Raw genomic sequence first — 27,239 nt, 5'->3', positions numbered from 1 at the left:
ACGGGACTCGCGTTTAACAGCTAAGTCGTAGTCTATCGTCGTTAAACGCAACCTCCCGAATTAAGGATCCTCCCGAGACGGAGAGAGCAACGAAGGACGGAGAAAGAGACAACAGCCAGCGCGAGGAAACCGAGGGTAGTCGAGGGGACACGGGGGTGGGGTGGGTGGAATTAAGAAAGTCGGGATTTTCGCGATAAAAGAGACGGAAAAAGATTCCGGGGGTGGATGCGAACGAGAGAGACGGCGATAAGGGGTTGGGGAAAGGAAGAACCTCCTCGAAGGGTCGATACCTACTCTAGTCAGCAGCGATCGGATAGGTCAGGATAGACGGGGCTAGGATAGTCGTTGGAATAAGGCGTGTGCGTGTGTGCCCATGGAACAGCCAACCAGCGACGCCCGCCGATCGGGGATGCATTCCTACGCTCGGGATAGCAATTTCTCGAAACCAACCGCTAAATTCCAACGATTAGTCGTCGTCTTCGTCGTCGTCTAGCGAAATTACGATCTAAGATCGGGCGCGCGATTGCTACGCTGGTTTGTCCTTCGAGCGAGGAACGAGATCACGGTAAGATCGATACCGGGGGATGAAATAGTGGAAAGACCTTTTGCGCTAGGGGGGAATAAAAATCGCAGGGTTGCCCTGCCCATGCACGGCTGGAGGCGAGACGCGACGGAGGAAAGGTGACGGAATCGCCGCTCTGGCGGATATTGCCGGAACTACCAATTATCCCCAACGGGGCTTACCCGCCAGGGTGCACTTCTTTCGGGGCTGTTTCGATGGAGGGCCGCGAGACCGAGTCCTGGAACGTTCGAACTGGGCCGCGACACCAGTCGATAAGGAAGACAACCTGCTTAACAATGGCTTCCGGACAGGAAATATAGCTCCTCGTGCACCGGGCGTAGGAGCTGTTGCAGGAAAACCGCCGAGAGAGCTCGATGCACAGCGGAGACAATCGATATCCACGCGATCATCGGGAACGGATTTCCGAAACACAGAAATTGCAAATCGATGAAGAACGTTGGCTCGTTCGGTACCGTTACGATTCGTCGAACTTATTCGATAACGCGAAGAACTCTTGTTGACATTACTGTTTACGTTATATTATAATTATTGCAATAAACAACATTTGATGCAAATAAATGGGAAATAATTCATAAGAGAACAAGTTTCCTTTCATTCATAGCGAATCGGTGCAGTGTACAAATACGAGTGGATGTATTTTACGCGCACAATGGACGTTAAAGGACAATCCAGGGCGATTTATACGCTAAATTTAAAGAAAAAACCGCACGACGTATACATTTTTAACTTAGAACGGAAGTACAGAGGTTGTAAAAGCTTTGGTCCGGAACAGTCGGACGCTACTCGACAGAAAGTGAAATATTTTAACCCCCGGCGTCTCTCGGCAGTTACAATTTGTCACATCTTGCAGGCAATGAATCACCCCCGATACATTGCTGGAAGAAAAAACACCAAACGCGTTTTCTAGGTCTACGTAAAGTTGGAACACGTCGACGTACCGTGAGACTTTAGAAAACAAATTTACACTAGTTATCGTAAAACACAAAAATATTTTTTTTACAAACAAACGACGAAAGTGTTCTTTCTCAAATTACCCAAGACGACAAACATCGACGAGGCATTGTGGCTACGTAAATAGATAAAAATTAATGAAAATATAAATATTTCGCGACGGTCACCGAAATGATTTTTGTCCAGCTGGATCGGTGGTCCGTCATATTGCGCGATGGCTGATAAACAGGAACAGTTTCGCGTAAAGTCGATGCTGACACGAATTCCTACGCGCGCGATCGACGCTACGCGGCGGTTATAAACTTGTACATAAAGTTTCGCCCCCGTATTAAGGGCGCCGGAGCGTAACTACCCTTTAAAACCAGCTTTACGCGAAGCTATCGACGAGTCGTATCGCAAAGCAGAATCAGGTTTTCGAGCACACGTTCATTGTTTGCTCCGCGCGAAACCGTCGAACGTGCCTTGTATCTACTCTCGCTGCAAGTCTGTTTTTCTTTAACCACACATTTCAAATTAGAAATATATAAATTAATCTTGTGCGTGCTCCTTAATCCCTTGAACGTACGATTTAATTTCAAATAATTTTTTAAACGTATACTACTTGATTTCGTTTTTCGTAATGGACACCTAGAAGAATAGATTCGTTTTAGGAAATTAATTTATTACTTTCTTAGCGGAACTTAAGAAAAACGTATTCTTTCGAAAGGTATTTCACGTGTAGTTCAAAATGGAGAATTTAATATTCCGTTGGAACGTACGTGTAGGAGAAACTGCGACAAATGTTTGGTCAAACGCTTAAACGAACCAAGGAACTCTATTTACAATTCATGGTAAACTACAGCGCATACGTGCAATCGGACGGTTGACTTTACAGTGGAGTAATATACTGGACGTAGTGAGAAACGAGTGGTAGTAAGTTGGACTTGCCATTTTTGCTCAGCAGTATAATAAATTATAACAGTATAATAAATTCTAATTTGTGTGTGTCTTATAGTTTTAGAAAATTGCATGATTTCTTGTTTCACAACTTGCAATGATAAATTACACGTCCGTCTCTAACTAATTTTTGGAGGCCTCTCACGCTGGTTCCTATTATGGCTCTAATAATCAATATTTTTATACGAAATTTTTAGAAGAAGTAGTTCAAGAAATGTACTTTCGAAAACATTTTATCAGAATAAGTTTCATAGTTACGGCCAAAAAAATTCTTGAAAATTGCCTTTATTTTCAGCCGTCACGATGGTTTCAACTCTTAAATTTCTCAATCTACAGAGTATCCGAATTACTTAAAATATTTTGGCAAGCGTATCCCGTGAAGGTTGTGTTTCCGCGAACAAGACTCGCCATTTTCGCTCGAAGGGGTTAATTTCGCTCTTTATTTGCTAGAATTGCTGTAGTTTTACGGTTCCCTTTGTCCCGCGACGGATATTCCGCGGGAAGGAGCGCGACGTTAAGCGCGTTTCGAAAACGCATCGAATCGTAAAATTCCAGAGAGTCGAGCCGCGTGTAGGGTGGTTTCATGATCGAAACCGGCTGTCCTACTTTCGGTAAAAGCATTACACGCGCGGACCTGCGTGCGTGGATTCGAGGCAAAACATTTTTTCTTCCTCGCCCGAGCCTTTTTTCCGGCCGCGTAACTGGAAAGCGAAAATAGCTGCCGGGCGCTTTCGCGGCAGCTCTGCCCCTTTTGCAACGAAAACTTTTCGATTGTTCGACTCCCCGGGGGTGGCGGAGGGTGTCAGCGGGAAGGGACGGGGGTGTTATGATATCGCGTGTTTCCCGATAGTTCGCGTCTGGTCGTTGTCGTCTGGATCAACATTGCGACTCGCCCCGTTGGAAAATGTTTCGAGAAGAATCGAACAGCCGAGCACGCGTACTTTCTGTGTAACTGGGGCTGCATACCCGCCCCTCGCGCCCCGTGCATACATTCGATTCGGGGAAAACGAGGGGCGGCGAACGAGCGACAAAGAGGGGGGCCCGTTCGACGACGAAAGAACGAAACGCGCGACGTCGAGAAGGGGGAGAAAAGGAAAAGTCGCGTTGGAAAAATTATACGACCGTGATGGGTGCTCTCGTGCAACGGAGATTTAAAAAAAAAAAGGGGAAAAAAAGGTTTCAAGAAGGTCTCCCGGTAATGGAATCCTTTTTCTCGCGGAAGTTTCCTACCCGGGATTCCTTGCTTCGAGTGACTCGACCTTGACGCGGTAAAAAGAGACGAATTTCCCTTACTACAAACCTAATTTTTAATTAAAAAAAATACGAAATTGTCGCGCTTTGAGATGACGGATCGATCGGCATCGTTTGATAGAAAAACAAAGTGATGTTACTTTGGAATAGAAATATTCGTAAAAGCGAAAAATGTGCACGAGGTATCTGGTTAATTTATTCTCTAAGAATTGTAATTTGTAATTTTAAACTCTTGCGTTGGAAACTGATTCGCAGCTTGAAATTAAGAGACACGGTAAATTTCTTTTTTAACAATTTTGTATAAAATGTGGAACTTCAAAGCAACGTGAAGCGAGTAATAGACTAATGGTGGACTCGATGGCCTTATTAATGATGAAATGCCTAGGATGGAACGCCATTTTCTACTAGAAAGCATTATTTTCTGAAAAGAAAACTTGCACCAACGCTAGTAGCTACGAACCTTTCATTTAATTTACAATTTCACATGCTCGAGTCAATATATGTGTAATGAGTTCGTAACATAAAGCATCGTTTGAGATCTTTAATCAATCCCGGGTTAAAATTAATTAATTTCGATTGGTTAAAGGCAATTTGGAAACCTGTAACCCCAGCGTAAGATTTAAAGAGATTAAAACAGAGGATTACGTGAAATATCAAGTACTAATTCAATTAAGTCGATGAGTTATTAACTAAATAATGAGGCTAGTGTCCTTGATGGACCTCGCGCTGTCGTCTAAGGGTTAACAGGCGAAAATGAATGGCGAAACATGTAATTACAACACAACTGAATCTCAGTTATAAATGTTACCACGATGCAATGAATAGTACAAGAAAAATAAATCGAACGCGTAAAATAAATTTTTTAAATTAGTATCGTCGTAGATACACAAAGTGTTACAAGTATTTCTGGCAATGTTAAAAGGCTATAACTATCTTGGGGGTGGTTTTTCAAAGTGAACTTAGTCGGAAAAGAAATTCTTTTCTAATTGAAAAGAAGAAACAATTTGTTTCTTCTTTTTAAGAGGCGAGGTATAACTAAAAATACTGTTATGAAACCTTACCGCGTTAAATATATACGTTGCTTATGAACATCGTAAGAAAACGCAGAAAGTTAAGACTTATCACGAAAACGAATAGCAAACGACTTTAAAAAGAAAGTTTATCCAAGTGTATGGAAACTTTCTTGACCCAGTGAATGTGTAGCGCGATTATCGCATATATTATGATCATACGAACAAACAAAGTAGGAACTATAGGCCAGTCTCACGTTGTGACACAACGTTCACAATATTTCGTTGAATAAAATTAGTACAAAAAACCCAGCAATATTCATTCAATAACCTGAATTCTCTTGCATCTTAGCGATCAAATTACAATTTTTACCATTTTTCTCGCCGCGAAATTAGATCTGAAACAACGCAGCAATATTTTCGCTACGTCCGCCAAGTTGCTTCTTATATACACGGTATAAATATGAAAATTATATTTCTATACTTCCAACAACGCCCTGTGGGCGATACGATTGATATGGATCCCCACGCCAACCTCCACCGTCGCGACGTTAAAAATTCATTAATACGAGGCACGAGTAATTGTTTCCTCTGTCATAGAAGTTAACGCAAACTATGTATAATTCATGCGGGCTTAAATAGTTTTGATTCCGAACGAAATTCGATCGATGAGCTCTCTCATTTAAAATTTAAATATGTGACTTAAAGGGGAAGAATTAAAGAGCGCGACTCGTGCCACGGATACCGGGCAATGTTTCGCTCAGAATTCGGAACTTTTTCTGCTGCATAGTTTCCACGCCACTAAAACGAAACGAAATCCAGAAACGATCGAACCAACAAAATGCTTTGCGGGAAAAGTTTCGCGCTGTTAAACCCTTCGTTCCCATCGTTTTCGAACCAAGGCCAGTTTCGAACAATTTTTATTACCGCCGCGGGTCTTCCGTTTCTAAATTATTAGCGTCCTCACGATTTTACGATACAACGATACGATAAATACATATATAATTTCAACGCTAGGTTGTCGTTTAAAATATTTTGTAGTAAAATTTCAATTTCATGCAAACTTGCGTGTGTCGAGTATTAGCTGGAGCATCTATATTTTTATGTTTCACGAACTATATTAAACGCGTCCAGCTACCATTTTAACTACTGAAAAAGAATTTCATTTGGATAGCTACTTTTACGTAATTATGTGCAAATACAACATACGTTAAATGGGCAAGATTATTATCGTCGTGTTGGCTACAGAAAGCCTTTCTACGCGAACGATTGCAACAATGGTTGGATTTAATCAATCAATCGTATTAAGGTTAGTAAAATAAGCGTAAACCGACAGAAATTTGGTCGGGATCAGAGGAAAGGACTTGTAAAAAATTATCTACAAAATAAAGAATTAAAATTCGAATATTATTTCGATACTGATATTTCGGTACGAACGTTCAGGTCTTTAAATAAGAATTTATTTATGAAACCAACTGGACCGAATAGATAGGAAAAGAAGAAACATCTTTCGACAAAGTAAAATTTAATATTAGATGAAATAATGGCATAATTTTTGTGTGACATGCTACAGTCGATAGTAAAGTTTTCAGAAAATCAAAAAGTTTGAGTATTCGTCTAAATACTAGAAAGAAATGTAAGAAAATTTTATGATTTTTAAATAATTTTCCAAAACGATTAGACATTTTGTTCAAAGGCTATGAGATACGTTTTTAAACCCAATTTTGTTTTTGCGATGAAATTCGTTTATGAATATTTATTAAATATTCGATATTTAATCCCAGATAAAAATTTTTTTTTTATCGAGGGTCATCGTGTTTCCAATTCGAGATGGCTGGACGAGCAGCCTGAATTCGAATTCGATGGAAAACTGTTGGAAGATAATTGGAAATGGCCAAAAAAAACACACACACACACAGAGCTACAAATCTCTGCGAAAATAATTAAAACATTAATATTTTTCACGCCTAAGAGATGCGAATGCAAATATAAAAAAGTTTTGTTTTCAATAAATAAAATATTTAATCCCCTACAATCCGAAGTATTTTCGATTTTTGACAGGAATTATAAATGCGTGTCTGAACTTTTTAAAAACGAAGGAGACGAGTTTTATCGCAAAAGAAAGTATTTAAATTACATACAAAATGGCACATACGACAGTTCAACTTATATGTATATGAAATTGACTGTATTTAATATCCTTATAAAGGAACGCAAACGAACTTATCGGACGACCTAATAAAAATTTCTATTTTGCAAATTCAATACATTCGTGACAAAACAGACCTACTTAAGATATAGATACAACGTTCGACGCTTAAACGGCGTGTCTTAAAAATTATACGGCGGATTGTGTCGTGCCTCAGGACGCGGCGAACTTCTGGTTTCTGTTATCGTCTTAATTAATCTAACGGCGCTCAGAACGTGGCACACGCCGCGAGGTATCCGATTGCCGACGGAAACTTTTATTAGAGCACGTTATCGTATCGCGAAAGCCTGTTCCGCGTCGAAGATATTCTTTCCGATTGTTGCGTTTCCAATACCGACGAAAAACGAAGCGAAACAAATAAAAAGAAAGGCTCGCGTTATAGAAATAACGCGAGAGAAAAAAGAAATGAAAAACGCTTGGTCGTTTTTGCCCGTGTACCTGTCGCCATTTATCGAACTCGTTTCCCCGCACAAACGCATTCGCGATTGGGGAACCCCCTTTCTTCGCGAATCGACCTACGCTTCCGTCGACGGTTCGTCGATCGACCGTAACCGAAAATCGGATTCTGCAACGATGTCGGGGATGGTTACAGGCGTGTGGTCGGATTCATTGCATCGGACACTTTAAACGTATACAGGGTGTTCGGCCACCCTTGGGAAAAATTTTAATAGGGGGTCCTAGAGGCCAAAATAAGACGAAAATCAAGAATACCAATTTATTGATGGAGGCTTCGTTAAAAAGTTATTAATACATAAATTCAAAAATTTCAATTCGTTCTGGAAAAATTATTTTCGGTTGCGGGGGTCAATTACAATCATTTTTGGTCAATACACATACCTCCAAAATCCTATCCACTTTCGAGAAAAAAAATCGGGTAGGTGCTGAAATTTTTCGGCGAAAAAAAAATTTTTCAAATCGTTCTAAAAAAATTATTTTCGGTTGCAGGGGTCAATTACAATCATTTTTGGTCATTACACATACCCCCGAAATCTTGCGCATTTTCGAGAAAAAAATTCAGTACGGTCGGAACTTTAAACGTTAATAACTGTTTAACGAAGCTTTCATCAACAAATTGGTATTCTTGATTTTCGTCTCATTTCGGCCTCTAGAATCCCCCATTAAAATTTTTCCCAGGGGTGACCGAACACCCTGTATAAACTATATTATTTAATACCCTGGCAGAAAGTTTCCGATCATACACGTCAATACAAATTTTACGAAAAACTGCCGTGTTTTATAATTATACAATGTTACTGTATATAATTAAGACCAATGGGAAATGTAAGAGAGTTTTTTAGGAAGTAATTAGTTACAAAATAACTATCTGATATAAAGTACATAAAAGACATAAGCGACTTCTCTCGACCAAAGTCTTTCTTATTAAACCTAAATATTCGGTCATACGCATTTGATCTTAGCCTAAACACTTCCATCATCGACACAAACAGCTTCCTTCTCGTATCAACGTTCCTCAGTTGAGACATGTACATTTATTACAATTCCCGATATCACCGATCGCGAAGAGGAACGCAAAGTTCCAAAGTCCAAATCGCGAACGTTTCCATCGACTGCCAACCGAGGGTAGTGGTAAGCGTTCGCGATGTCGTTTTTCTCTCGTTCGCGCGAACATCAAGGGAAATGATCGAGCTACGATCGAGTAGGACCCGAGACGCAGGAATAAATAATTCACGTCCGGGATCGGCTGGTCCGTCAAAGGTAAAAGCAAGTAACGACGGAAGTACTTACCGGAGATGGTATCCGCGCTATCGAGCTTCCTGTCTAAGGAGACGTTCTCGTGAGCCGCTTCCTTGCTCGTCCTTGGACGACATCCAGAGTTCGATTCCCCGGTACCGATCCCCTCCTGACTCTTGTGATCGTTCCTCAGATGATCGTTTCTCTCGTTCGACTTGGAACCACCGCCGCCAACGCCGACCTTCGACGATGTTTTGCTAACGATACCGCCGGCGTTTCCGTTCAGATTGGCGTTCACGTTCACGTTCACGTTCCCGTTACCGTTCGCTGACCCGTGATTGTCGGCCTGGTGAAACAGACAGGACGTCTTCCGTGGGACCTTGTCGTTCTAACGTCACAAAGAAACGTTAAACAAAGGTATTACTCTTCCGCGGGAGGAAGCCACGGCGCGTTTACATCTCCTGCGTTGCAGTCCCAATTGTTTCGCTCAGTTTCAATATGGCCGCTGTCGATCTTCGATCAATGAGACTGCATCAGGAATCGTAATGTAAACACTACGTGTCTTCTTCTCGTGGAAGGACAGCACGTTCAATGCGTTGATTTCTTAGTAATTACGGGGGCTCTGTTTAGGTCTCTTTTCTAGTGTAATGGAATACGTATGAAATATTCCTAATTGAGATTGTCACAAACCGTACAGTATAGTAAATATCTTGAAATTGTCGTATATATCGCGTGTGGAGGATATGTGAGAACATGTAAAAATTGCATTGAAATTAAATAACACATATTCGAGTGTTATAGAAAATTAATATTATTCAATCTTTGTCTTATATTTTGAGTGTAATAATAGATAGTAATAAAACGAAAAATGACCAAGTTTAAAAGTGAACTGCAAAGACGACCCTTGCTCGTCGACCCCTGACCCAGACCAAACCGTGATCGTCTCTCTAAAAACACGACCGCTGGGAATTCTCCAATACACGTGACGTAATGAAAATCACCCACGGGAGAATTTGATTCGGGCGCCCGTCCGCAAACAGCCACAATGAATTAATCGACTCACCGTGGTGGTCATGCAGGTCGACGATGACGAGCGCACGACGACGATACGATTCTGATTGTGATCATTGGAGGCAATCGTGGACACGGCAGCGTGATTGGCGAGCCCGTGTGTCTCGTGGCCGTTATTGGACCCAGCATTGGAATTGGTGTTCCCGGTAGTAACGTTACCGCCTAGGGAAGTCTGCCTGATCACCAGAACGCTGCCAGCCGGCTCCAGCACGACCACTTGCCTCATCCTCGTCGCGTGTCCTTTCGTTCTTCCCTGCCGCTGTTACTGACGAAGAAGGAGAACGTGCACAGGTTGCACGAAAGCTCCCTTGAAAACGATCCTCCTTCTTCAGCTGATCCAAGTATCCGACGGGAAATGCGTTCTCCAGCCTCCACCCCTTGGCTCTTAAAGCTCCAGCGCGATTGCTACCACCTGCTCCTCCTGTACACACGTACACCAAGATACCCCCCACCCCTCGATATTAAAGCTGTCGTCTTAAAGGATGATCCTACCTCCATCCTATTCCGCGACGCGGCCTTCTCTCTCTCTTACGAACGTGTCACCCGGAACGTGTACCAACGTGGCTTCTCTCGAAAGGCAAATCGATAAGGATTATTTTTGCCGACCGTCTCTGTGTGACTACCTTCGAACCGATCGTCTTTTTCGCGGACTACGTTTCACGGCTACTCGCGACGGCCGCTTCGTTTCAAACCATTCCCGTCTCATGAAACTTCTAAACATACTACCAGCGGAGCATTTACTTTTACCAAATTTTATTTATTACGACTTCTGTTGCTTCTATTTACGAAATTAGTTCTCTGTTTTCTTAAAAATTCTTTCCTCCAGTTATTCTTACCAAATGTTGTTTACTACTCTTGGTTGTTTACGTAGTTGTTTTTCTTTAATATTTAATGGGTAAATAATGCCCAAATTACAAGATCGATACTATAAACAATAATAATATGTATTTATTTCTAATTTATTCAAATATAAATCCTCAAGTATCTCAGTGTATAAAAAAATGCAATTAACGCGTGTCTCGCTAAAACTGAAATCGTTCGTAATCATTCGATTCAATGGACCGATACGCGATAATCGATTTGTCGACAGTACCTAAAAACGTTTCAATCCTATCTCTAATACGAAACGATAATTCACTCCTTGACAGGGTTAGACAAAGAATATTAATTTATATTTGGATATCAAATGCAAATGTCTCTTGAAATATTCGTAAAATCTAACGCGCGTAAAGTATGGGATCTCACGATAAATTCGTGAACTAACGTATGGATTTTCAATGCTAGAAGGTTCCGGCAGCTCTGAGCTGGAAGGAATCCGATCCAGGGACGTGAAAATTTTTCGCGAAAGAAGCACGGTCTCCGGGGCTATTTGATTTAGGGATATCGCGTGAAAACTACTTGTTAATCTTCGACTTCGCGCAGAGATTCGCTTTTGCGTTCGTATGGGTTTCTTTGGCACCTTGCTGGCCGGTGAAAACATTTTAAAAGAACTCGGAATTACCGTAAAGCACGCTGCCGTGCGAATAATAAATCTCGTTCGACTGAAAACGTTAAACGCGTTAAAGAATTACGTCGCGTTCGAAAAATTGAATTGTACAACTTAAACGAACGATGTTGTATTTTATTTCTTTTTTCTGACGTGATTTTCTAATTTTGTCGTGGAGTGAAAAAACGAGCATCGGTTATGAGCCTTCGAGCCCGATCATCGTCGTGAACCTAATAGAGTCTCTAAGGAAGTTCGTGAAACGCGATGATTTTGCCCGTCTCTGAATCTGATAACGAACCGATTAAAGGAGCAGTCGCAAAAAATGTACGGACACGAAATACATTAATGGCCAGTTGTCACGGGGGATTTTAGCGTAGTCATGATGGATTGCCTGCAAAAATAAGAAACGAACGTGCAGGCGGTCTCGAGCATTTGAAACCGCTCCAAATAACGTCGCGACATTAAATTCTTGGATCGAAAGCACGCGATGTTGTTACCGGTAACCAAAAATCGCGTCTGGAAGGCTTGTATCCTCGTTTCTCGTCCTCGTGCAACGCGTGCATCGCGTTGGCTAATCGAAAAACAATTGGTCACCGTTCAGAACTCAGATGCAACGTAATCAATTAGTTTCTAATTGCTCTTGTAACTGATTGCAGAGATCGTCACCGAGAGACCGAATACCTTTGAAATAATATTATCGAAAATATTTCAAATATTACCTTGTTTTACGATCATTTCGTTCTTGGGGTGCAACCATGTTATCTTGCTTCGTGAGATAAATTTGAGAATAATAGTTGTGTTGAAACAATGAAATATTGCTAGATGTAACAGATGTGAGTCGAAAATTTAATGTTCCCTTGTGTCTCGAGAGACGAATTTACACGTCTCTTTGCCGCAGTGAATATATATTAAGATTCGAAGAAAACAAGAGGATAACAATACTTCGTTGGTATTTCACGTGCCCGTCAAACCGTGCTTGTAATTTCATATTTCCTGGTTACGATAAGACAGTGATTGACTGTTTACTTGAGAATGTGGATCATTTTATTTGTATTTATATTTTTATTGTAAAATTCTATTCTACGACGCTACAAGAAATGTAACGACTTCGTAATTAGTACCAAAAGTGTTGAACGTGTCTCTTACATTAATTATTTTGTCCGATTCCATGGTAATTACAATCGTTAATTACTGTCACGGTCGAATGTCCTGCCACGAGCGACGAAACTTGCAATTCTATTTTTTCGCGACTGTCACGGGTAGTTGGCTTTCCAATGTTGATTCTAGTTGGCAGCCATTATCATACACGCGACTCTCTTGGCAGCCATTATCGTAGATTTGCAGCCAGTAAAACCAAACGGAAGTCTTCGCGAACGCAGTTCCATCGGAGACGCGCGAGAAACACGAAATTATTCGACCAACGATTCGAGGGTGGAAGCGTTGCCAGTTTTATTATGAAATCGTGAAACGCGACGAAGGACAGTTTCGAAAACCGACTACGCAGAAATTTCGTCGCTTTTTTTCACCCTCGTACGAAAGAACGAGTGACTTTTTCGGGATCAATGTTTGATATTGCAGTTCGATTGTTTGGTCATCCCAATTACATTCAACAATCCCGTTCGCGGCACGTGACCCATAACAGGATCGAAATCAGTGAAAAAATACGAACGTCGAAAACCTCTGCCACCTTTATTTTTTTTTTTTTTTTCTCGCCGATGGAACGCATGGAAAGCAATTAAACTGAATAAATTCAATACGTGTTTAACCACCGTAAACAGTGCGACACGTTCCAGCAAACTATACAGGCTGACTCGGCCGACTGGAACAAGTCATATTTTTTTGACTGCGGCGAGAAAAAAGAAAAAAAAGTACAGAGGGAAAAATTGAATGCATCTGGGAGGAGCAATTCGACCATATCGCAGTTTGCAGTTTATATTTATTTTGTTAACCCGATCCTAACGAAAACGCGCACGAATGTAAATCCCGGGTATTTAAATCATACGTTGGACAAGAAAGAAAGACAGATTGCGCCACGTTTGAAAGAACATGGTTACACATGCGAGAAATATTATCGAACCGAAACAGTCCAGTTACGATATTAATCAACTGCTGCGTACCAATGCCAATCCCATAGGTATACTTGCCAAACATGAAAACGAAACACGCCTTTGTTTTTTAATAGAACGAGAACGATAGACGTAGTCACAAGTTATTTTTAATGAACGTTTACACGAAATGCAAATATAAATTGACGCGTGCTCGATCAGATACGATAGTAAATAATCGTAAGAAAATATAATAATGAGAATAATTATTACGAAATACAAGTTAATACCTCCATTATATGCAAGGGAAAAAAGATGTAAAGAGACGATGAATCCACTTTAAATAATATGAATATATTTTTTAAAATTGTCTAGTTTTAATTTTCAAATTATTTAGCATAGGTATTGTATAATAACTTCGATTAATTTATTAATTAGAATTTTAAATCGATTCACATTTGTATATGGCTTTATTATCATCGGCGGAATTGTACGTGTGGTTTCAACGGATGCTATTATTGACTGTTTATGCCTCGAATAGTTTCGCAAATAAGATAAGACAGTGACTTTCTAATGTGTTTGTAAATACAAATACGCACGCAAGTACAGTTGCCTGAAAAGCTGTCACAAAGTTATCCTCACCACCCTCTGGAACTGTTCGTACCGTGTTAATTGTATCTCACTCCCGCCCACTGTTTCTCATTCTCGTTCTCGATGTATACAAAGGCGAGCTGGAGAAATAACAACGATCGAACCTACGCTATACGAGAAGTTGTCAAAGTACAACTTGTCAGTCTATATTGTCCTCCCCCACAACCGCAAGATTCTCCAAGTTATTTATCTTACGTTTTCGATTTATTTCTGCTACGATTACAGGCCATATATTTTTAAAAGAATTAGTAATAAATACCGCTAATGCATCTTCCTGTTTATAGTTTTCTAATCAAACGTTTACAGGAACTGAGGTTATACATATTCAGAGACCTATCAGTCCTATTTAGTAACATTATAAAGTAACAAATTAATAGAAAACTATTATTTTAAACGTATTTTGATCAATTGTTTCTTGAAAGCATCGAAGAAAAGAAGTTTAATTAAAAATAATTAATAAAATTTACATATAAATATTTAACTGTTAACTAAGTTCTGACTGTGGGCGTTCGCTGTATCCCTGTTGAGCAATTTTCTGCGTGGGCCAACGAAAAAATTGGGTTGTAGAGGGTTAATGAACGATGACATCGTGGAATCCACTCGACAGTGGCCCGATTGGAAATTACTGACTCGAGTTAATTTAATTAAACCAACCTGGTGCATTCAGTTTTTGGTAATTTCGGTTGCTTAGCGATACACGGGGTCCCCCGATAGTTGTCAACACGATTCGGGGGCGTCCTACGTTTGTAGATTCCGCCGATCGATGCACGGCTTCGTGTGTTCCGCGTTCAAAGGACAAATGTTCCCTAATGGTATCGATTAGCTTGAATACACTTTCGATTGTTTCGCTGACGAATCCCCGACGACTATCGGTAATCGGTCTGAACTTCCTTCGCGAGGAACGACGTAGCTCCGCCGGGAATCCAACGGAATCCGATAATTCACAAAGGAGCACCATCTACTTGGAATTTCGTCGTTCCTCCGCGTCCTTCGCCAAGCTCTCGTGCACTTCGACTTCGCGATTCACCTCGGAGACAGTTACTCTCCCTTTGAGGAAAACAAACCTAATTTCCGGCGCGCAGTTGCATTCGTGAAAATCGATCTCGTCGCCGAAATTTCAGACGTGAACCAACAGCGACGTCGAACCGCCATTTTGTATTCCATAAAACTCGGCTCGGTTCGCGTAGACCAAAACGAAACGAAAGAAAATTAACTCTACGCGTTTTAGTTCTACCCCTTCCCTCTCTGTCTCTTCCCTCGGAGATTAAACTATGAATGAAACAACGCGAGGTCGGATCCAGCTAGCCCCGTTAAAACATCCCCTCTCGCTCGAATGTCCATAACGACTAAGTACTTCAGAGAAGAAGAGACTTGTCTACTCGGAATTTCGTCATTCTCCACGCCCTTCCAGCCTCTTGCCAGCTTCTCTCCTTCTCCCTCTGTCTATCTTCCCTACACTTCAAAGTTTGGTATTCACCTTGGAGACAGTTACCCTCTTGCCCTCCACTCTGAAAGCAGAGACCTAATTCTCGGGCACATTTCAGCCCTCGTAAAACACGAACCCGCGCCGGGGATGTTAATACGGACGCTCTGAAAAGCTTCAATATTCTGCAACTATCGTTTCTTGATTAAATATACCGAAGGACCTTGTCCCGTACTCCGTGGAAGCCGTTATCTTGGCAACCGTGGCGACTAACGCGTTTTCATGCTTTCTACAATATTTTTTAAAACACCGGAAAAATATCTTTACGTCGATTTAAGTTTTAAAGATAAAATTGCGTCGAAAGAATCTCGCTGTTCGTTTGAAAGATATTAAATACAAAAATCAAAGCTGTTTCGTTTATTTTTGACTTATTGAACGCTTTCGAGATCACTTGAAAGGTAACCTTGTTTTCTCAGATGGAGATCTATGTTTCTTAAAAATGCTAAATTTCAAAGACGATTTTTATTGCAGACCCAGAACCCTAGTCAACTCCCTTTATGCTCGCAGGGGCATCGATAGCTCTTTTAGACTGAGGAATCAGTCTTTTCTTATTCATGTTGCTCCTTAATTTTTCACAACACCGTGGTTCGTAGTATTCTTTATGTATTTGAAACTGTTGATTTTTTAAAAATATCTAAATAATACGTATACAGGTCTATAGCTACTGTTCTGAACCGAACATTTCCAAAAGCGTATAAAATGCAAATAAAAAAAAAATAGAATTAAGTGGATCAGTAAAAGTATCTTTTCTAAGTAGAAAAGTATATTCAAAATCGATACACAAGAATCACAAGTATGACAAATGTCCCACTATTGACTAAACCAAAATGAAATTGACGTCTGTGACTATAATTTTAGATGCATTTTTAAACAATGTCCAACTTACTTTATTTCTTTTCGTTAAGACAACAACCACATTCTCAGATTTCGGTGAACGTACAAGGTACCAAACTGAGCAGGCTCCTTGAAAGAAAAGATCAAAAGAAGCACGGTTAACTTGCACGCAGACGAGGCACGATTAACATTCAAAATTAGAGAACACGTCAAAGTTTTGACACAAACCCGAGCAGTTATCGTCCTCTTTGTTTGACCGCAAATTAACCAATTTAACGGTTGATCGAGCACCAGTGTTTCTGCGACAAAAGATGTGTTCCAATCGTTCCGCGAGAGGCACGTGGCTTCACAAAGGAACACGATATACGTGGAATTTCGTCATGGTTTCCCGATCATTCAACCATCCTCCACGCCCTTCCGGTCTGTTACGCCCTCCCCAATATCTCTCTCGGTCGCTTTAACTTCGCGATTCACCTTGGAACCGACCGACCTCCCTTTGAGACGCGCTGACCCAGTTTCCTTCTCCCCATGAATCGGGAAATTCGAGGCATGAATTTTGGAAAGAGGCGTCCACGATGGCTTGTAACCACTTTACGACCACCCGTGACATCCGTACAACCGTCGAATAACACAGAAAATCGAGAACGACCCTTCCTTTCTCCTACTAGGGCAAACAATGAATTTCAAACAAGAACTTAAAACCAACGTCCAAAACTAACATTTGCCCTAAACATTTCCACGAAGAAAATCATTAACGAGAAGTTGCTTCGTGATAAACTCTTAACAAATCTAAAAGAAATTTTTCAAAAAACAACGTGCCCATTTTTGGTTGTTGCGTTACGTTACGATCAACGATAGTAGGTAAAAGTAGAGTAATACCTTAAATGTTCGTATACTCGATCTATACAATTTCTGAAAATGTATGCATAATAATTGTTATTATTAAACATCTTTATTATGCTCGTTGGTGCAGCGTACATAGGTTGTATACAGAGCAGGTTTCATAAAGGCAAGGTACCTACAGCCAGCGGCTGCTTTTCAACCTAATTTCAAACTTATTACAGAATACAAATGAATACAAACGACGAAGGTGAAACAAGCAAGGTAGCGTAAGAAAATAATTCAAATAGAAAGGTAAGGAGGAGTAGTTACTAGGAGTAGTCAAGATAGTTGGAATTTGCAAACTGTCTTTCAAATTTCCCGTAAAGTAGTTACCCCTCCTCGCGAGAGTCAAAAAGTTCGCAGAACGGAAGGGGTTGAGAGGGTGAAGGTTGACTGGCTTTAATAGTTCTATCCCGTGACTCGTTACGACTATAAATATCAATTTTCAACCTGATTTCAGTATAATTAGTATACGAATGATCGCCTAATAAGCAAGTCAATCGGTTAGAAAAAGCCAAGTATGGAGAAAATTGTAGGACAACGCACCTGTTCGCAAAAGCAACGTTACGATAATAACTAAATGTTACACAACCATCCCCACAGTCTAGACCTAACCCCTTGTTGATTATTATTTATTTTCAAACAAGAAAAACGATCTTCGACGGAAGAAACTTTAAGGCTGACGATAAAACGGAAACTGCAATTTTGTCGCAAGGCCATCGAAAATTTCCTGTAATAAATAGTCTTCAGTTTTAATATGGAGAAACTTCGATCGGAATTAAGATCCCGTATATTGCAATTTGACCCCTTGAAAAATTACTAAATATTCCAAATCAAAAATCTTTGCAGTGTGCAACGTGCATGATCAGCTTCGACGAATCAACGACATCGCGTTAGCACGGTTTCGAGGCAGTCATCCGGAAGTTCTAATTAGCCACGTTGCGCAACGCTGTTCACAATTCTGCTAAACAAGATATACTTTCGCACGCAAATGCCGTGTCACACACACCTGAAACACTTTTGTAATTTGTGCACGTGTGTGCGCGGAATGCCGATCAATTCCACGTGTCGCGTGTCAGTCGACAGCATAACGGCTGACGAGTTGTCGCTGGATTGAGAGCGTGTACGACAAAATGAGCAGGATAATATTTGTGAAACATTTTTTTTTTTATTAAATATTTGAAACCATATTTACGTGCTTTGCAACGGTAAAAAAGAACATCACGGTGCAACGGAGAACGTAAATTTGTGATATACATTCTTTGAAAATGTAAAAATAATATATAATATAAATAAATAAAAGCCTCGAATCATCTGACCTAAAGTTTTTAAAACGTTTACGAGCTGCATCGTTGCTTTATTCCTATTCGTACATCTTCGAAAAATTTAACAAACGCTTACGAAATTTTTTATTTAAACGTACGTATTATATAATTTATGTATTATGTTCTAGAAACGATATTTTATATAACGATAATATCGATATCGCTGAAGAAAGAATTACGATATATTTATAACCCACCTGTTGCTCTAAGATGAAAAAACTCCCCCAATTTTCCAACCCCCTCAATTATGCAAGCAACCCTTGTCTCTTTTAGGTCCGGGACAAACAAGGGATTACTGTAGGTATAGAGGGTGAGTCTCGTAACACGACGACTTCAAATAACACATAAATTATTTACTGTACGAAACAACGTTTCAAATGAATGTTCCGCGATATTAAAGGGGTGTCAGAGTACCATAATCACTTTTTTCATACTTTGTTTCTTTATCATGAGATACGAAAATCGCCTTCAAATTTGGTTAAAGCGTTAATTCTAATTCGAACAATTTTTACAAACGGAAATATTTCTTGTTATTTTATTAACAATTCGTCGTGGAGAACTAGAACAATGTTTAGTAATTAGAGCGATTTTCCATAGTAACTAAATTCTTCTTACTGCATTTTTAGTTTGTTTTCCCCCACCACCACTTGACTCTATTCGACTACATAGCGTTAAATTATTCCTAGCCCTAATTACGAGTGCAAGGTTGCTTCACGCAAGTACCTCGATGTTAACGGTAATGGTGATCTCCCAAATGTTTCCTAAGTTTTGTTTAAACAAGAGAAAAAAAACATAGGACGACGGTCGAACTGGGATTTCGCGAAGGCTGGAAAGCGCAGAACCCAGGGAGAAGCTTATTTTTCTACATGGAAAACAAGTGTACTCCCACGCGTACACCGAAATCGCCAACAAAGTGCGTTCCTTTGCTTTCGCTCGGGATGCAACGTTCGGCTTTATACGCCTTCCATTATTTGTTTATTCTACCTTCGAGAGACGCCGACCTAGTTTCCCTACGACGTGAACGTACAACGCAAACAGCGGACCGGCGGACTTGAATTTTGGAAAGGGACTCCGTAACCGGATGCATTTTCGACAAGAATATCATTCTTATTTGCGCTGAATATGTATGCATTCCCCTCGGTTGTTCCCCGGTTCCAACATGGACGAAGGTTCCCGAACTGACCGTGGAAATTCTACAGCCAGAGAACAACTCGAATTTAAATCGAGAAACTTTGTAATTCTGCTCGTTCCAGAATCGCCCAACTTTGGTATTTACTTCTATCGAAATAAAATATGTCAGTTTCATCGATAAATAATATCCGCGAGGAAAAATAGCAACGATTTTTTTATTATTTTCCTCGGTCAACGAACAATATTCCTGCTATCTGAAACAACAAATCCATAAATCCGGTTGGTCGTTATACGGTCGCAAAGATAAGAAGAAGTTCGATTAAACTTTGTGGTAAAAATATGAAATAAGAAATACAAAATGGTAACATTTGTTCAGTTATGGGCAATATTACTGCTTCCGTACAAACACTTCCGTAAAAGGCTTATCTGATAACACCTGCCTTAAACACGATTAAAGGTTTTTAGACATTTACCCAGATAAGGGGTATTCGAAAACAGTATGAATAACAAGATCTTGATAAGTAACCTTCTAGCGACGAAGACGTAAAATTTCAAACACGATTAATTGTTTAGACCAAGATAAGGGAAACTCGAATCAACTTTACCATCGACAACAAGATCTTTATAATAGCCATCCAGTAACTAAAATGTAAAATATGAAGTATACTAACTCTTTCCACTACCTAATACTACAGCACCTCTTTAGACACCACAGACGAAGTATACGAATAGACCTTTCACCTTATAGATCTGCTATCATTGCCTTACTGACGAGTCCTACTAGCAGGCCCTTCCTTCCCTTTCCTCCTACTGTCTCGCTCGATTCTAGAACACCATACCAAAATCTCCTACAAAATTACCATTTCTTTAAATATCTAAACGTCGTTTGAACACATCGACTGCTACTAAGGAGCCTAAAAAAACTTCTCAAAATTTGAATATTAATGATAATGCTATCTAGAATAGGACTCTTGAATTTTATCGAGTATGATAGTTGTCCAATTGTCCAAATACATAGCATCGTTTACGTGGACAATTTTGTTCCTCCCAAAAATTTAGTTGTTTAAAAGCAAAATATTTATTTGGTCCGTGAAATCCGCCATTTCGTAGGAACCAACCCAATACGTATCTCCGTTCTCGCGATGATAATCGATGCCGCGTCGGCAAAAAAGCTCACGTTCCTCGAATGAAAAATGCGCCACGTAGAATCGGTAGTTCGGGCACGCGTCGGTTCAGCTGGTTAAACGCAACGCAATTTACGTGTATTAGGTCAGCAGAAGCGCCCGTAGCAAGAGGAGAAGCCCGTCGTTGGCGCAAAAATGTTTCCTCCCCTGTTTTTGCGGTGTTTTCCTAAACAAGCACCGCGTCTCTGAACAAAGTTCGCGCGAAAGAGCGAAGGCATTTTGCCCGCCGCGTACTTGTTTGCTTTAAGTTCGCCCGCGATGCTCCCTCACGATGTGCATCGCCGCGCGTTTCAGTTTGCCCAACATTAATATCCTGCGGAAATGCACACAACGCCGCAACTATCTCCGACGCTAACCCCGGCCCGAAAGACTATTACCCGAAAAGGTAACAACTTCCTGAGTTTATCGCTGCATAGTCGGAACTCGATTTCCTGAACGGCCACTTTCTCGTTCCCGGATTTGCTCTTTTAACCCCTGATATTCCTCCGCGAATCGTCCTGACAAACGCGCGAGTTGCTACAAGCTGAGACCAGACGCGACGATGACGCGAATTTTAAAAAGAAACGGATGAACGATCGTTGGAAATCGAGTTTCAAAGATTAGAAACTGTCGACGAGAAGATCGGTACCAGACGCGAAATACAACGATATGTATTAACACATTCACTGCCAGATCAACATCGTACAATATATTCTGCAAGACTAAAATTTCAATTTCAAATTGAAAATTTGTCTCAATACTTATTTTTGTAACCTTGCTAAAATTCATAAAACTTATACAAACTTATTTCCCTTGACATCTCAACTTGAAAATTAATTTTCGTAGCCCTATAGTGGTAAATCCTGTCACCCATATACGGGTAACATGATAGTCAAAGTGTTAATGTAGGGGAGATAGTAACACTTGGGACTTCAACAGAAGTAGAAACAGTAGATAATGATCAGACATACCAGAACAATTCGTATTCAGCTTTTCAAATTTTACCTCGAAAACGAGGCTTCAAAAACTGAAATTTTATTCCTTATTCGAGATTTGTTTTTCAATTTAGTGTGATTTTTTTAAACTCGAAGCGCTGTGATCTCGGGTAGGGGGTAGAAATTATAAAATGTTATTAAATACATCTATAACGATAGAAATTCTCCCGTATTCATCAGACCCTGTTGCAACTGATTTTTATTTATTTTATTTATATTGAACGACGGAACTGAGCGGTGATGGTATCTAATAAAATACAGAATTTGATCATTTGGAATTGAAAAACAAATTTAAAGCTTTCGTTATATTGAAAGTTTCATGAAATTCGACAGCAGGCAGCGACGTTTCTGGTGAAAAGCACGGTCGTCAAAGCGTTAATTCAAATTTGTTTAACGATAAGAGCACGGGACGGTAATATTTCAATATTTATAGAACATTGAATTAAACAAAATTCCCCTTTGAACGAAACGTCCGACCGTAAAACTGTTAAAACGACACTTCACGCGTTTTGAGCGCGAGCTGGCCGAGGAAATGAAAAAAAAAAAACATGACTGAACGTCGAAAGAAAGAAGTACATTGGAAATCCTATCATGCACGTAAGGGGACAGTAACGAAAATATATTGCCCGGCTCGGATTCGTGTGTCAAGCATTTAATCCCGTGTGAGATGTAAGTGCATCGCAGCAAGCTGTAAATAAAATTTCTCGAGTTTCCTCTGCCCCCCCCCCCTCCCGTTCTAACTCTAATTCCCCCTAATGGAAATCACGATGCTTCGAAGAAACATTTACTCGTACAGGGTGAATTTTTTCCTTGCTTGTAAAAGCTGTAACCTCGATCGAGGCAAGAATGCTTTCCGGAAGTCATTCCAGAAAGCTGATACCTGCGATCATACTTACATCTACTTTTCAAAAAGATCTCCTTTCTCAGAAAAATCGATGTAAAACTGTTACAAATTTTGTTTCTCAGAGTATTACAAAGTTAACCGTATATTGGAGCATACGAAATGTATTTTCATGCATTAGAAGAAAAGCTAGTGTAACCGGGCGAGAGATTATTATTCTTCGCGCAAAAATACGTCGAAAGTGTAGAATAAAATTTGTTCGTGCGATGCCTCACTTTCGAGATAATTGAATTTAAAAATTGGGGTATGCGCGGGATTCAGTGCGATTTTACCAGCGCGTCTGACCATTGCTCGCTATTTCTACTTGCGCTGATATCTAAGTAGGTTATTAAAGTCGCGGAACCAACAAAAATTAAGATTTTCATTTAGTACTATGACGTATCGACTATGTTTCATTTTTATGGAAGAACGTTTGCCAAATTGTCATTTTTTATACCGGTGGACAAGAATTAACCAGTCGAAAGTAAAATGTTTTGTAAAACTTGAATGGATCCTAAGAGGGATTTCGTGTTTTAGATATTTCGCCAAGGCAAAGGAAAAGCATAAAGATTTAATGGATTTATTATCTTGCGTTCCATCGATTCATCGCGAATATTTTAAAGCTGCATGGAATACAGAAAATTTTACAGTCGAGGTAGAAAGTGAATAAAAATTCCTCGAAGAGATAATAACAAAATAAAATTTTTACACTCTTCAATTTTCAAACTCACGGGGCAAAATAATTGTCTGCCGGCAGTTTTCCGAACCGTTGACATTTTATTATCGCTATTATTACTACAAAGTAAAGATTATAATTAGTACGATTCTTGTTATTCTTTTCGAGTCTACGGTAACTATGCGTCGAAGTATATCTCTTTATATAGGAGAACGTTCTTGACCTATATTCGATCGATAATAATAATGCATGCACAATAAAATTACTTCATTTTTTGAAAGTATGTTGAGGTTATTCGTTGTCTGTGAATGAAAGATATTTCCGGTGACATTATCCCGTCCACGGGAAAGAAAGCTGTCGAAGTTGTTTTGTCCGTTGCAGCAAGAATGATAGCAAAGTAAAATGGAGAAGAAAAGAAACAAAATACCTCTGCCAAAATGTTAATATTGGATCGTGAGTTATACGTTTTAAAATCAACCACATCGAACGATGCTCCTAGCTGGCTTTCGTCGATGAATCGCAACTTTAAAAAGACTCTCTATTCCGGTAATAGTACGAATTTAATTTATAATGAAAAATTATTTTCGACCGTCGTATCGAATTATAATAGCTCGGCGCTTGCTTCGATCAAATATTAAACTGCAATTTTAGTTTGAAATCCGACCAGAACGATCACCTACCGGATTCTCTATTGTCACACCTGAGAAACAATTTTATCCAAAAAACAAAACGTGCACGTTAATCATTCCCAAATTATTAAATAATTTCTTTCTTTTGCCTTGATCCACAAATCTGAAACAAAATTGTCACGAGTCCCCAAACGATCGATACAGAATTTTAAAAAATTGTAAAGAAACGCATACGGATATTTACGAACGAGAATTTTCGTTCGTTGGGCAGAAATGACATTTGCGGGGCCCTGGCTGGTACGACGAAACCTAACCAGCGCTATTTGGGCAAAAGTAAATGTTATTGCAAACAGCAACGACCGGAAAGCACGTGCTGCAAGTGCATTCACTCCCGCGAAACGAAACGAAATAGACGCGTTTGCTGTATTTTATACACGCCATCCATAATATTCCAAAGAGCCTTTTCCCAATGGCGGAGGAGTCGGTACGCTGTATAACGTGTACGCGTTCCACGGTAACGCAGGAAATGATAACAAATGCGCGCGTTTCCGTATTGAACGGTAGAAAAGTTGTATTAATGCCCGGAGATATTACCGCGAACACCTTCGATGTCGCGAGAGCCGCTTTTATCGCTTGTTTATATTGCAGTACACGGACTCGACGTTCGCGAAAGGAATACATCACTTTTTGCACCGATAGTGCCTACGATAAAATGATTGCGTCGCCGGAAGAACATATTCCGCGAACAGTGTAAAGACATCCATTAAGAAAAATAGGGATTTACACTATCCGATTCGTAACGGTAACACTTTAAAAAAACTTTCTCAAATAAATAGTTTCTATCGACGTTCCATAGCAGAGAAAACTCCTCGAGTCTATTTTCGACCCGTGTCTGTGGAAAAGTTTCAGGAAAAATTGAACTGGACTGTTTTCTTTATTACACGACTCGTAAAATTGTTGATTTATGTAATTTGTAACATTTCTTTTTTTAAGGACTCTGTTTCGTATACTAAAAATTATGTAAATAGAATGATTATTCTAACTCCGTACGCACAAAAACGGAACGTATTGTTAATTATTTTAGTGAACTTTATAAGCGATATTTTCTCTGTATAATTTGTATTTTGTTGGCCTCGCATATTACTTCTTTTTGTACTGAAAGATTTTGCCTGTTAATGAATGAATAATATAATTTCGAGAGAGAAAGTTGCAAAATAAAATTGATAAAATGAGGAATGCAAAGTTTTTTGGAAGTTGCATTAATTTTATTACGCTTGTAAACGAATGTGAGAATTAAATAGAGCGTTAAATCTTGCAAAATTATCCCCCCGGAAGCCAACAAATTTATCTTTTACCCTCCTCTGCCAAAGTATCTATAAATGTTAAACGTTTGCTCTATAGTTTATACCTTCCTAAGAAATCGTTGGAATTTATAGCTTTCGAAAATTGCCTCGATGAAAGGGTCGAAAACGTGACGATATAATTTTGTACGTGCAATCACGATGAATGGAATGCGTTTCGACTATAAAGTTGTTACGTTCGGTGCAGCGACTGTCTCGGCAATTAAATCACGCCCAAACGAGCTATAAAATTCGTACAGCTTTCCCGAGCCGAACCCTTGCACTTTAATTATCTTTGTTTCGACACCACGTGATTAGCAACGCAGGCTTCTCTATCATTGATCCAACGTGCATGCACTATGGACTCGTGGATGTTAGCTTTTCACATCTAGAAACCCGGCTACCTCGACGTAAAAGTACCAGGGAAAAGATGTTATTAAAGACTTAACATCTATTAGTCGATATAAAAGACTATGTAAAAATGGCTGATCTATAAATTCACGTTGAACAAATTTGTATCTTCAATTTAAAAAAAATCAAGAAGCTTACGGGCAACCTTGGTAAAGCGTTAAAGTAATTTATTTAATTGTTTTCAATTTTAAAAATTGCTGGAAAAGGGGCGTTGGTCGGGAAAAGGTTGGGAAACACTGGGTTAAACGGAGTCGTGGTCAGTCGTGTTTTTCATTCTCCCATAATCGTGACCCTTCCGCGCAATTTTCACCCCTAATACGATCCCACGCGCTGTCTGCAATTTTCCAAACGACCAATTAACGTTGCTGCACCCAACGTGTTCAAATGACTTCGCTCGCGTATTCAATTACGGAATTAGAAATTCGAAGATGAATAGAATTCCGTCGTCTACGCGGTGGAAGGGCAACGTTGATGAAAACGAAGAGGAAATGGAATTAGTTGAGGGAAACGACAGATCGTTTTGCGAATTTACGCGGCGAGTTCCAAACATATTACATTTTCTCGAAAGCGAGCTTTGGATTTTGCGAGGTCTGTAAATTTCGTAGCGTAATTTTCGAGTTAAAGCATACTGAAAGGCAGGTAGACGAAACGAATTTTGTCTGCCGGTTACAGCTCTCTGTAGAATTTGCTTGATTGGGCCAGTGTTGTAATTTGAGATTTTAAATGGATCGATAAATAGAGACATTATGCACGCGATGGCTAATTTATTTTTCTGCTTAGGGTCGATCGATGATATTTCGTTTACCATGTACGATCGAAAATATGCCGAGTGGCCCAATTTCGACAATATCTGTTTGGAACAGGGAGGATAGACGATTAATTATGCTTTCCTGGAGCGAAACGTGTCTCCGAAATGGAATGGAATCTGATCGTATCAACGTCCTTAATCGTAAAACCGGTTGACGAGCGTCCGTGATGTACGAACGCGAATCGACGACAGAGGAATGATTTATCTGCGACACAAGCTGAAAATCGCGCAGGCAACAGCACTTAATTGCTGAAAGGGACGCGTCTACCAAATGAGATCCTACAAGAATATTATTCGCGGGGATGCTCGTGATTTACCAAACGTGAGAGGATCTCGTCGATCCAAATATTCGATCCTCGAACATCAAAGAAATTAATACCAGAGAAAGTATTAAAGGAAAGTTTGAAAAGTTTTCGATGTCTCGAATGTTCACTTAGACATGAATATTTCGATTGAAAACTACCAATAATGGCTATTTCATATTTGTCTGTACATGTTTATTATCTTTGAAATTTATTTTAGTCTGAATAAAACTATTTAAATGTGTTCTGTAGTCCTTCCTTTACACGTTATATTTTACTAAGACTACTAATCGTTCAAAGTGACGTAAAACACTATTTTTATAAACCTTATCAACGACTGGTACCTTACATTATCGATAGCGGACGTCTTTGTGATTAAACCGTGCGAGGTTATTCCATTTCGATCGACGTTGCAACGTAGAAACGGTATCTCTGATTACTTTATTTGGAGCTTTGTCGAACGTGATTGGCCCTTCGGAATTTCCAGAAGAGCCA

General features: G+C 39.8%; 1 protein-coding gene across 6 annotated transcripts in view; it reads right to left on the bottom strand.

Moving 5' to 3' along the window:
• The window catches only part of Camta (Calmodulin-binding transcription activator), a 75,363-nt gene that overhangs the window by 40,844 nt on the left and 7,280 nt on the right, over positions 1-27,239 (bottom strand). For 5 of the 6 annotated variants that reach the window (XM_076776734.1, XM_076776735.1, XM_076776733.1 and 2 more), the window contains exons 2-3: positions 9,696-10,124; positions 8,687-9,020 (exon numbers count right to left, since the gene is read on the bottom strand). In XM_076776734.1, the coding sequence (XP_076632849.1) occupies positions 8,687-9,020; positions 9,696-9,929 (568 nt within the window). In that variant the 5' untranslated portion in view covers positions 9,930-10,124. The remainder of the gene's footprint in view (positions 1-8,686; positions 9,021-9,695; positions 10,125-27,239) is intronic. The other variant, XM_076776736.1, reaches the window with a different exon arrangement.

Source organism: Colletes latitarsis, chromosome 11 (genome assembly GCF_051014445.1).
Source record: "Colletes latitarsis isolate SP2378_abdomen chromosome 11, iyColLati1, whole genome shotgun sequence".
In the NCBI taxonomy this organism is placed as follows: Eukaryota; Metazoa; Arthropoda; class Insecta; order Hymenoptera; family Colletidae; genus Colletes; species Colletes latitarsis.
Note: the sequence above shows the minus strand (reverse complement) of the source record. Positions and strands in the feature narration are given on the sequence as shown.